The sequence below is a fragment of the Corvus moneduloides genome, chromosome 22 (genome assembly GCF_009650955.1).
Source record: "Corvus moneduloides isolate bCorMon1 chromosome 22, bCorMon1.pri, whole genome shotgun sequence".
NCBI lineage: Eukaryota > Metazoa > Chordata > Aves > Passeriformes > Corvidae > Corvus > Corvus moneduloides.
Window position 1 is genome coordinate 4,980,599 of NC_045497.1, and position 12,768 is coordinate 4,993,366.

A 12,768-nucleotide genomic window follows, 5' to 3' on the forward strand; every position below is an offset into this window, starting at 1 on the left:
GCCCAAAGGGAGCTGTTTTGAAAACTTGTCACGGGAAATCTGCCCTTTTCTAATACGCCCGATGTAACTTACCAGCTGAGGATACTGACCCACCACAGTTTCAGGCCACCAAGTCAGTAGTTGCTCACTATTACTTCCTAAAATATTCTCAAGAAATCATTGATTCAATACTGACAATTTTGGTGCAACTAAAACTTTCTATCAAACAAGTCAGTATCATTGGTCTCTTGGTCAATTTTCAAAGTAAGAACAGAAAAAGGTCGCTAGTGTCAAACATGCAATTCAGTACCACAAAGCAGCAAAGCTGTATGTACTGACGTCAGCTGATATACTTACACTGGAAGATTGTATCACAACATGCAGGACACATCAGGAGAAGCGTTTTTCCAATTCATTTTTATTTTTGTTTCCATTGTTTACAGCACTGTTACAGGACTAACTCATGCAAATTTATCACCTTAAATACAGCAGAGAGAAAACTCACTGGTAAGAGTATTTTGAAGAGCTCCATCAACATAATGCAACAGGAAAAGTAAGTAGCAGCTATAAGATAAAAGTGCATTTAGCTGACCTTCTTTAATGGGAGTTTGGGGAAGACTGGTATTGGAATTACCTGTTTTAAGGATTAGTACAGCATTCTTTATGAAAATCAGAAGAGAACAAACTCCTCGTGATAGTGCTCCACCACTCTCAGTTAAAGAAGTACAGCTATAATTTGTTTCAGAGGAATCCAGCTTGTAAGCCTGTCTGTTAAAAGTTTGATTCTCGATCAGTTGGGCTTCCAGGGACAAGGGTTACACATCCTTACCCACACATCTTAGCAGCTTTGCTTCTGAAAAAGTTCAAGTGGTTCTTTCCCCTGTTCTGTAGGTTAGGTTTCAGCTCTGCAGTGAGAATGCCGACAGCACCAGGGCCTGAGCAGGGTCAGACACACACACACAGCAGCAAGACCCTGGGTTCTAAGAACCAATAAATCTCTTTTCCCTTCACAGATTAAGACACTGGCTTAAAGATCAGCTCATTTATCAGATTTCCCCTTTAAGGTCCACTGAAGAGATGCTAACACTACCTCTTCAAAAGCAAGGTCAGCATTTCAAGTAGTCATGAGCTGCTGAGCAGTAGTACATCATCCTCTGCCTCGACCTGAAATTGATGATATCCTTGTGTATTAGGGATGTGCTTAATATTTTAACTCAGTAGAGCAGAACATAGCTTATTATAACTGTGTATGTTACAGCTTGAGAGACTAAAGATTCAAATTTATTTAACTAAGACCTGCAGCAGAGTAAGAGTAGATGATTCCACTTACTCCAATATACTTCACTACAAGCCCAGAGTACACACTTCCAGAAGCAAGGACTCAAATTTCTTTCTTGCTCATTTTCAGATTTGATCAAATCTATATTCACATCCTGGTGGCTGCCTGAGGAACCCAATCAAGGTCAAAACTTCTGATGAAAACAGCTTTTCAGTTTGAGTTGGAGTCAAAGCTGTCTACTGGAAGGGAAAGGTTTGTCTCCTTTCTGCATTCTGAAGACGCAAGAGCCTCACCGCCAGCTCCTACACAATCAAGATACTTCAAGTCTTTCTGCAAATCTCACAACAGCCTTACCTAAGAAGTACTTACTGACATTTCACTATTTTTACTCCCTCAAGTATCAGGCCGTTTCTTTCTGGAACTCCCGTGATATGAAAAACATGGGACTTGTCACAGGCACATATATTCACACCTGAGCATGAATGAGAAATCCTAAAGCCATTTTCAAGGGAAAAGTCTCTTTGTCAATAAGAAAGCACCCCACTGCTCAGTAGTTCTGAATTCAGCTGGGACCTGCTCGAAGACAGCCCATATTCTATGTGTGTGATGCTGAAGAGATTTAGGTTGTCACTAATCTCAGAACTACAGGATCTGATTCTGGATTCCTCAGACATTTTGAAGGCAACAGAAAGATTATAACCAACACAAGGCAAAATACTGACTCACAAAGAGGAAAAGAAGCTTGCAACAGAGGAACTTAATCCTACTCCTCCTAAAATCAGTGAGAATTTCTTCTCTATCAATTCCAACAGGAAGAGACTCAAGTCCTTACAATTCCCAAGTATATTCCAAATTCAAAACTGCATCAGGGCAAAACTTAACAATTAATTTCATGTATTTGCAAATAAAGAATGTCTTCAAAAAAACTAAGTTGCTTTAACTCATTCTTGCCCTGGCATGAACTACAAGCGCCACAACTGCCCCCACCCCAGAGGAGCTGTACTTGACAGCATGTTCTGATACTTTTAACAGAAGAGAAACATATGAAATCCTATTGCTGCCCAGACCGTAACATCCTGTGGGAACTCTACATGAAGCAAAATCTCTTACAGCGTGTAATCCACATGCTGTTCTTGTGGCCAAATAGTGGTAATGGAATTCCACAGGCCTGCTTCCAGGAACACAGCTGTGCTTTTCCAAAGAAAACCCACATTCATCAACTAAGCTCATAATGCAGTACGTTACGTTGTGTCAACTGGCTTCTCTTTCCTAGTTTCCTTCCTCAACAAGCTGCCAAATTATCGCACTATCTCCTTCACAGGAACTAGTTCTGTCTTTGCAAACTATTTGTCCATGACAGGAAATGGGCCAGACTGTGTTATTAAACAGCTCTTAAGAGAAAGAAACTAACTTCAAACTCACTAAGCTTACCAAAGCAAAATCTTAATCCCTCTTGCTCCGGAAGAAAACTGGGTTTTGTTCACAGGTTTAAGCACACTGAGAGCAATAAACCTTTTTATGAAGGGACATTGTGATTCCCTGTTATGTTCTAGAATAACGGAATATTAACCTAGGAGACAGGCCTGTGTGGGCTATAAATGCTTTGTGAAACCACCATCATGTCTGCGTGCATAGGATCTGTATTTAGTCAAACAGCTGCTTGTCACACATAAACCAACCTGGGGCTTGGAAGTCAAAAGTTCTGTCTTTATGAAGTAAAACAAATGACTCCATAAAGATGTGTCAGAATAACTTTTAACCTAATAAACATTTGCTTGATTGCTTTAAATTTGTTTAAAGCAAAATGAAGTGCAGTAAAAGCCTCCTGTAAATGTATAAAGCACACTCTCCTCCCGAAGTAGCCTGGTCTCACAAGGAAAAAGAAGAGTTATTAACAACTAGTGTTTAGAGGTGGGACACAGAACAGGGAAGCAGAATCCTACTGTTCACACAGCAACTGGAAACACAGCAATAGGCTCTTGCTCATTCCCTTTAGGGAATTCCATCACCCACCATATTCTCTGCAGTAATTAAGAGAGCACTGAAGGGAAACTGTTGTTTTTCTCTTCTTCCCACACTATCTGCTTTGCTGCAGGTACTGATGTGTGAACATGTTGAGCTCGCTGTCAAGCCAACCTGCTTTGTTCCTGCAAGGACAGGAAGTTTTGTTAAGTGAATGAAACAGCTCTTCTCAAGCCAGTCAGGAAGAAGCGCAACTAAACAGAGTACACGGCAAGGCACAGAGTGCCAGAGGTTCATTCCAAAAGGCTACTGCCATTCCTTGCAGATCAAGAATGCTTGCCTGCTGTCAGTCCCTAAGCTTTGAGGTTCAAACAGAGATCTTGGACACAACTTCACATTGGTCTTACTGTGTAGGTAAGGAATGTTTGAAAAAGTCTTCCCAACAGCCTTTGCAGGGTAAAGAAAGCAGCAGACAACTTGCTAGAAAGGCGAAAGCAAGACTTTTTGCATAATTTTAAAAGGGCCTGAAGGAGTTTGTAGGAGTGGAAGACTGTTATGTTTTGATAAATGCAAAGGAACTGGTAATGCCAAACAAATAAAAAACAGGAAGAAAAAGGTGCTTTGTGAGACAGAAGCTTTAAATGACTGTGAACAGTCCATGGGGAAGTACCTAGTGAAAGAGAACATGACTTGGTAGGGAAAAGTGCTGACGTCTGCACATCAAGTGCTATGACAAAGATAGGATGGACTACAGCTCATATGAACATCCTGGGGCAATCACATGAAAAACAATTGTATGGAATAATCAAATCTCACCTGAGCAGTTTTGCTTTGCTCTGCAGTGAATCCAAAACTTCAATTTTTTTATTCATGGCAGAAATTTCTTGCTCAAGATTCTCCCGTGTGACATCCACTTGCTGACACAAATGAGCAAATGTTCCAGCAAGCTCTCTATGAAACAAGAGTTCAATATGATGGAAAGTAAGATCAAGCAGCACATTCAAGGAATAAATCCCTTTGATGTATAGGGATGATGGTATTGTGACTCAGACATTCATCTTCCCACTTCTGCCCAAGAATATGTCAGAGCATTTTGTTTTGAGACATGGAAGTACATTAAGATTAATGCATAACAGCACCCAAACACTACATATTCAAAATAAGAGCAATATTATTTTAAAACGTGTCATTACATTTTTTTTAAATCTGGAATTCAGCATGAAGTTATCTTTTTTAACAAGGAATAGCATCAAAAAAAACCTGAAACAACAGAATTTCCATAAGGTGTTAGCTGAATACATGGAACTCACTGCTGGACTTGGTGGCTGCAGTTCGAGCCTGTGTAGCTGACGATGAGCTGCAGTTTCTCCCCAGCGTACTCCACAAACTGCCGCTTGAAAGCTCTCTCCTTCGCTTTGGTGGTCCAGGTGAGGCGCTCGTACACATAGAGCAGCCCATAAAGGCCAAAAGAGAGAGCAATCAGTCTCCAACCCACAGCCTTCCAGACCTAAAGAAGCACAACGAAAAACAAATTACACAATCATAATCTTGGACTGATGCTCACTCCCAACAATGGTGCACAGTGCATTGCAAAATCAGCTCACTGTTTATACTCAAATCGAAGATCAAAGGAGAAAATAGGTCACTATCCGTGAATAGCAAATACCTACAGGATTCAGCAGTGCAAGTGCTTTTTACATCAGTGCTCCAACTTAAGTTACAAAAATGCTGCCTAGAATGCACACATACCACACCACCAACCACGATGATCCCCATGGAAGTTCGGGATGTTAAAGAGGCCAGTCCAGTCACCATGGACACCATGAGCTCTTCCTGGGTCATAGAGCCCTGAGGCAAAGGAGGCAGACTGGGATTTGCTGGTGTTAAAGGGCGCTGAACCTAATTAGAAAAGCAGGAGCAAAACAAAACCAAAGGAGAGAATAAGAAGAGGCGAACTATTGCTCTTCCCACCAAAGGAACTTCAGCAGCCACTGAAATAACGAATATCTATCCCAACCACTCAATGAGGTATACTACCTGGTCATTATAGCCCATCAAGGCCCGACGACCATTCTTTGGTCCCAAAAATCTGTTCACCAGCATTGTCCATCCAAGAGAGAAATGGAATTCTATGTCCTCCTGGAAGTCGGCACAAAGCTTGTCACAGTTCAGATCATAGCTGAGCATGAAGCACTGACGGGGAATTAACATGTCTATCTGGCCCCGCACAGAGACTGGGAGGAGGGGTTTTAAACCATCTACACAGAAAACAAAACCATGCAAAAACATTTGTTGAGTTCACAAGAATTAACTGGTCTTGTATTCCATAATCAGGGTGCTTATGGCTAGTTTCATCCTCCACAGTTAGTTTCCTTAGTATGTTTAATTTCGTAAGCAAGCATATTGCAAAGTAAGAGATACATCATCAATTACAATTCGATTCTTGGTTCTTCAGATCAACTCAGAAGGAAATCTTTCCAAGGACCCTCCAAAATCCTCACAGATAGCTGGTGAAGTTTACAGATTAGCAAGACCTTGGAAAACAAAATCTGAAACCCAGTTCTACAAGTCTTTAGGCACCATAGTCCCGTTAAATCCAATATTTAGACAGGCACCTAGTTACTAGTCATTTGTATTTCATTAGGATTTGGTGTGAGAATCTCTCAAATTTCCAAAGCCACAGTTCCTCTCTATCATGAGGATTATGCTGCGACTGTACATATTCCTTAGGAAATCAGACTCAGAACCAGTCCTCTGCACAACAGCATTACTCATCAAGATGGAAACTAAGATGGTGCCAGCTGCGCATCAGCCATTGGATTAATGAGAAACCCAGAACATCTACCTAGTTATTTTGCATTGCAATTCAAGGGAAGAAGAAGGGCAATATTGCCTGTGGAACTGACCTATCATTTCTTGCTGCATTGTCTGCAGGGAAGTTGTGATTGCACTGGAGCAACGATCTGACATGTTACGGCCCAGGCCCTCCTCGATGTGTTTATGCAGCTCCTGACAAACAAAGAAAAGTTATTAAGATTAAATAAGTATGGCTAAGATGCAGGCTGAAGGTGCTGGAGCTTCCTAGTTAAAAAGACCCTCACACAACAGGAGCACATAATCTGTCTGCCCAGTGTTATAACATTAATTTCATACTTCCACCCATTTTTCAGTTAAGGGGATGAAAAGGCAAATCAAAAAAACCTCACATGGACTCTTTAGTTCAGGAGAAGTTCTCTTCAATCTATATAAAGTGATATATAATGTGTATCAATTTATTACTGAGATTATTAAAAAAATTAAAGCTTTAGCTCATATCCTAGTTGGAAGATTGTTAAACATCTCAATGAGCTGGCATCACTCAGAGCTAAAACAGGTCTCTTAAATTGCTTAAGCAAACATCACTTACACTCTTGTACACTTTAAGAACTACTTGAGATGGATGGAAGTCTGCTTGGTATTCATCTACCAACACTGAGAGCCGTCTGATTTCTTCTGCCATTGCATTTGACACCTAGAGAAACAGCACAGGAGAGAAAATAGAGCTTCTGAAAGCATTTCTTCTCTTCCCATCTGTAATTCTCACATTTCTAGTACTTCAAAGCTTTGTCAGCACTGCACATTTTCCTCACCATGCTGGTAGCTGTTTCAGACAATCCACTTTTCTGCAGACACTCCTCCTTACCTGCCTCTCCACCTCTTCTGTGATTTGTTTGATTTTCCGCTTGTAGTCCTGAGTAAGGAGCTCCAGCTGTTTGTCAATAAAACCTAGACGATCCTGTCGTTCCTCTCGCATTTCCAGACAGTAAACTCTGGTGAAAAAAAACCCTGTCTATCAATATGCCAGATAAATGCATTTTTCATCTATAAATATATTTGAATTCCAGAAATAAGACAGAGTTTCCTGCCCAGTAACAAAACATGTCAATATCTGCAACACATTACACAATCATGGCACAGGACAAAAAAAAAGGTCCTTTTCCCAATACTTCCATAATTCACTAGAAGCAAGACCACCAGTACGTGTCCTTTCTGCTCCCAAACACACTGTATTCTGTTTTGTATTTCAAATGCTCGTGTTCCCTTACAGCTCTCCCAGAATACAAACTTCAGCACCACACATCAGCTCTCACCGCTGTTCCTGGGCAGCAACATGCACAGAGTCCATGATGAGACGAACATCTTCCGCAATCTGCTTAGCTCTCACCGTATGCTGCTCAAATTTTGTTTTTACTGCTGACTGTGAGATACATTCCTGTATACAAAAGGCAGCCCAAGATTAGCAGCAGGCAGGAGCACACTAACACAACTTCTCCTTCCTGTATGATCTATTTCTAAAATGAGTCCCCGCAAGTGCCAGTCTTTCAGGAGTAAAATCTAACCAGAAGGTCAGCACACATAATGCTCACCTCAAACCTTCTCTCGAAGCTTTGAAACTCAAGCATTCTTACTTGAAATCCATCTGCCAATGCTCCACCTGAGAGAAGGAACACACAAAACAACCATTTAAATTTTGAGAAAGCAATCAGATGTTGGACATCAGGAATGCTCCTGCTTTACACTGAAGCCAGTGCAAAAGTGCTGCTAAATCACCCCTTCTGTTTTGATTGCCTTATTAATAATTTGGCCTACCCTAATTTTATACATTTTTTGAAACAAGATATTCTCTATTTTCTTCTCTATAAGTAAATGGAAAGTTTCTGCTAGCTTTCCTCACCTCCTTCTGGCATTCCTTGAGCCCTCTGAATTCTGGCATTCAGCACTTCTTTTGCAGACACAAAGAAAATTCGATCCCCTGCCTGGGCTCGATCCACCACACCGAGCTCATCCACCAGGAAACTGGTACAGCGCTCCATGTGCTGCCGGCGCACCTGAGGGATAACCAGGATAAATACATGCAGTTAAGTCCACTTTTTCCATCTTTTAAAGATTAGACCAGGCACCCAGATGCCCTCTGCTGGTCTAAGCTACCAAAAAAGCATTAAAAAAAGATGTCCTATTTTATGGAATTTTCCAGAGGTTATCTAAAGTGATCTAACTTCAAAGGGCCCCTGTGAGACTCTTGATTTCCTGCTCAGAAATTTCAAGAGCTGTATCCTCATCACTAGTCTATGCTCCCTCTAGTCTCTACCGTAAGGTGATAAAAATCCAACCTGTAAAACAATCACACATAGCACTGATTGTATCCCCAAGGACCAGAGTCAAAACAGACTCCATAATATCCATGCAAAGAGAAGTCATTTAAACGCATCACAAACCTCTTCCATATATTCTGGTTCAGAGGCAGAGGCATCCCAACGGTTATTTAAAATAAATATATTGGGTCGAGATAGACGTTCATTCACCTTGTGAAAGAACTGCTTCTCCTAAGGAAAATGAAACAAAACCCCTTTACATTAACATGTCAAATATTTTTAACATTTAGCCAAATTTATTGAACAAGTGGACTTGCACATACAGTTTGCATCAATGTTGATTCAGAATTTGCCACCAGGACAAATACGTCAGCATCGAGACAGAATTTGTCAATCCAGCTGTCCAGCTCTGTGGTTACATCAATTCCAGGGCTAGCAATAAAGAGAAATGAGATATTACTGTGCTGTGAATACAGCAAAAACAGAATTAAAAAAGTTATTAAGAGCTTTTCAGAGCATTAACTTCCCATGTCTGAGCTACACTGCCCTGAGGTGACAGAGTATAGGCTAAAAGGAAGTAATGACCAAGAAAATCACACTGTTAATTACAGTAAGGGACTTTGGTCACTGTCTTAGATTAGAAAAGGGTCAATTTCCTTGAGGTTTGTTAAATATATATTTGAAAACATTTCCGTAATTAGTCTGTGATAAGCAGGAAAGGAAAGAAAGCTATTTCTCACCTGTCCATCAGCACCAGGTCATCCTTTAAGAGAGAACATTTGGAATTGGGCCACATTACACTGACTAGGCTGCCAGCATTCAGATCTTCATCCTGATGAAGGGCATGAGCCAGCTGGTTTACTGTCTATGAAAAGATGGAAATAACATTTCCTGTATGCCAAGAACCACTAACACAATTATCCTCCCTTCAAGGTTGTCCAGAGACAATTTAAGATAAAGCCAAAGTCCAAATTATTTCCTCTCTGGAAGGTTTTCCACATAAAACCTTCTTGAGTGTCCTAGTAAAAAGGCAACTGCTGGTGAGAGTTTATGAGAGATTTTTCTCGTCAGAAAAGGCTATTGAGGAATTATCAGGAAGTCTGTGATTCTGTCAGTCATACAAAGCTCAGAACTTCCTGAGTCACTGCACTCTGCTATCGCTAATAAATACAACATATCATCTCTTTCATAAAATGAACAAGTCCCCATCCTGCAACTTGCTTCATTCCTTACTTCCTACATCTAACAAAGAGTCATTCTTCATCTCCGCTCCTTTAATGATTAAAATCCTTAACTGTGAAATTTAATTTTCTTGTTTCTTCCTTTTTCTGACATTTCTGAAGAGCTCTTATCCTTAACCTTATGCTTAAGGAAATTGTACCTTAACACTCTTCTTTTCCTCTGAGCCTTCGGTCAGCAGGAAAGCCTCATGTCCATCTGTCCCTTCCACACGCAAGAAGCAATTAGTGGTGTGTCCAATTCCTGAAGGAAGAACTTTGTCCCACAGCATGGCATTTATCACAGTGCTCTTCCCATTGCTTGTCCTGCAGTCAGATTAAGGATGGTGTTTCAGGCTTCCAAGACCCAGGTGTTCTCATTTTGATATTACAAAAGCAAGTTCTCTAAAGCCAAGCTGTATCAGAGCCATTAACAATTAGGTGCCAGAGGCAGCCTGCAAAAAGACTTTTCTATTTCCCTATTTTAAGAATTCTTCAAATTGAAGAATTACATGATGCAATATTTGTTTCCAATTTACAAGAGCACCTGTATCAGGAACATGCACATTACAAGCAAAAGCTAAAGCACTAGTGTTTCTATAAATATTTTTTACTGGCTACAATACTCAAATGCTTTACTGAGTGGGGAGCATAGGCAACACAAGCACGCGACTCACCTCCCAAAAAAAGCAACTTTCATATGTCGTCTTGCCAACACTTCACTAATACCACTGACTTTTGAGAGGTAGCTTTTGACTTCCAGTACCTGCTCTTCTGTGGTGACAGGATCAAGCTCTACATTCTTGTGTGTTTCTAAAATCAAAATAGATCATGTCTCTGAATGCCAGAAGCCATCTGGGCCAGTCCTGGGTGAAACCCCTCTCCGTGGTGGCAACATACAGGACTGAACATTTATCTGTGTCCCACAGCTCACGTGGGTGATCCTGACAAAGGCAATGACACCCTGAAGCAATTCTACAACAGCATTTATCAACTGGCCTCTTTTGTGTATCTAATAACCATTCCCATTCTTGGGACTGCCTTGAACAGAACAGCCAACACTGCCAACAGTTCAGCACCCCTAGAGATAAAATCTGTCTGTGCCTTAAGCTGTTAAAGCCAATTACTGGTGTATGTTACACGTCAGTAGCAATGATGTGTTCAGGCAAGAATGAAAGGATTACAGGCAAAAAAAAGCTATTGGGGCTGTGTAATTAATTAAAAATCTCCCAAACATAAAAACCAAGCATAGCTCCCTAATTAGCTCAGTTTCTTAACATGCATGAGCTTCTCATCTTCAAAATATGAGCCTGAACTCCACCCAAATTCAAAAAAAAAAAATTCAGTTTTTCTTACAAACGCATAAATGGATACGCATGTATAAATAAACACAGATTTAGCAGTGCCGTTTCACTCACTGAGGGGGTTTGGTGTGTGTTTTTGGGGAAATCGTACATGGGCAGAGCACTGTTACACACTCACAGTTCAAGAACTCAGCTTACCTTCCAGGAACAAGGAGCTCTCGTTGATGTACGCAGCCAACTGTTCAAAGATACCATTGATTTTCTTCTTTGCAGTGACAAAATGTTTAAGTGGAGAAGCATTTACCTCAGCCATGTGTCTTTTATCCTTCTTCACTGCAACTATTGAGTTGGAACGAGTAAACAACAGGGACATTGCGCTACAGGGAAACATCCAGTAAAGACCAGTGTCACCAAGTGTCAACAGCTATCCAAGGGAGTGTAGTGACAGCACAAGGGGGAATGGCTTTCGACTTACAGAGAGCAGGGTTAGATGGGATAGTGGGAAGAAATTCTTCCCTGTGAGGCTGGGGAGGCCCTGGAACAGGTTTCACAGAGAAGCTGTGGCTGCCCCATCCCTGGAAGTGTCCAAGGCCAGGTTGGACTGGACTTGATCCACCCGGTCTGGCAGAAGGTGTCCCTGCCCATGGCAGGGGGTGGAACTGGATAATCTTTAAGGTCCCTTCCAACCCAAACCATTCTGTGGTTCTGTGATCCAACCGAGCATATTTACAAGAACTAAACAAATATGCATTCTAAAAACTATCCTCTTTCTTCCACAAAGAAATTGTTCCGCTTTATACAACTCATGTATCGGAAAAAAACTCAAAACTCTTTCCTTCTCCCTTCGAATAAACAGGGATCGCTCGCAGTGATCACTCCTCCCCATCCTCCACTTACTTTCAGGATGAGTTACGTTTTCACAAGTCAGGCATGGCCAGCTTGAGGCCCTCTCGAAGACAAATAGCAGCAGTTTTCCCTGCCCTCTCCCTCGCCCCGGCCGCACTCCGTGCCGCAGCTCCTTCAGCGATGCCGAGACCAGCCGGTCTCCGCCCCTGTGGCAGAGTGACCACGGATGAGGGCCACAGGCTACCGAGCTCCATCCAGGGCTCTGCTCCCCCGCCATCCCGGTGCCCGGAGAATGCCCCAGGCTCTGTTCCACCGCCATCCCAGTGCCCGGAGAATGCCCCAGGCTCTGTTCCCCCGCCATCCCGGTGCCCGGAGAATGCCCCAGGCTCTGTTCCACCGCCATCCCAGTGCCCGGAGAATGCCCCAGGCTCTGTTCCCCCGCCATCCCGGTGCCCGGAGAATGCCCCAGGCTCTGTTCCACCGCCATCCCAGGGCCCGGAGAATGCCCCAGGCTCTGTTCCCCCGCCATCCCAGTGTGCTCCAGGGATGCTCTGGCTCCCCACCATACCGGCGCCCGGAGGATGTGTTGGCTTGACGCTCGGGACGGACGCCGCCGCCTCCTCCTCAGCCCTCAGGGGCGGGCGAAAAGGGCGGGAAGTGTCCTCCTCATGCCCGCCTCGCGCCCCCTCAAGACCCTGCCCCAGAGGGTCGGACACTCACCCGTCCCTGCCCTTGTCCCTGTCCCTATCCCTGCTGCTCCGGAGGCGACTCTCAGAGAGATTGGCCCAGCCTGAAGCAGCTGCCAGGTCCCCTCAGCTCAGCTCAGCTCAGCTCAGCTCGGCCCGGCCCGGCCCGGCCTCGCCCGGGGCTCACCTTCACCGCCGCTCCCGCACAGCCGCCATGTCACCCGGGGGCGTCATCGCCCGGGAGTCGACAGGTGGCGTGCGTCATCGCCGCGCGCCGCGCGCGTGGCACGTTGGGAGCTGTAGGTCCGGGGCCTCATGGCGGGAGATGGCGGTGATGGGGGCTCTCCTCGAACCCACGGACCG

General features: G+C 43.3%; 1 protein-coding gene across 2 annotated transcripts; it reads right to left on the reverse strand.

Annotated features, from left to right (window-relative positions):
- Nucleotides 1-376: 376 nt before the first annotated feature.
- MFN2 (mitofusin 2) lies at nucleotides 377-12,693 on the reverse strand. Of its 2 annotated transcripts, none has more exons than XM_032131654.1 (19): nucleotides 12,593-12,693; nucleotides 11,771-11,925; nucleotides 11,072-11,250; nucleotides 10,247-10,382; nucleotides 9,734-9,896; nucleotides 9,093-9,217; nucleotides 8,676-8,784; nucleotides 8,476-8,583; nucleotides 7,935-8,088; nucleotides 7,627-7,694; nucleotides 7,351-7,472; nucleotides 6,903-7,029; nucleotides 6,627-6,731; nucleotides 6,127-6,229; nucleotides 5,258-5,478; nucleotides 4,970-5,119; nucleotides 4,531-4,727; nucleotides 4,037-4,171; nucleotides 377-3,405 (listed from the first exon to the last, which is right to left on the reverse strand). In XM_032131654.1, the coding sequence occupies exons 3-19, from the start codon at nucleotides 11,244-11,246 to the stop codon at nucleotides 3,336-3,338; spliced, it is 2,268 nt and encodes a 755-aa protein (XP_031987545.1). In that variant the 5' UTR covers nucleotides 11,247-11,250; nucleotides 11,771-11,925; nucleotides 12,593-12,693; the 3' UTR covers nucleotides 377-3,335. The 2 variants fall into 2 exon arrangements, with proteins under 2 accessions (XP_031987545.1, XP_031987546.1); XM_032131655.1 differs by lacking the exon at nucleotides 12,593-12,693 and adding an exon at nucleotides 12,440-12,581.
- Between the last annotated feature and the right edge of the window lie 75 nt (nucleotides 12,694-12,768).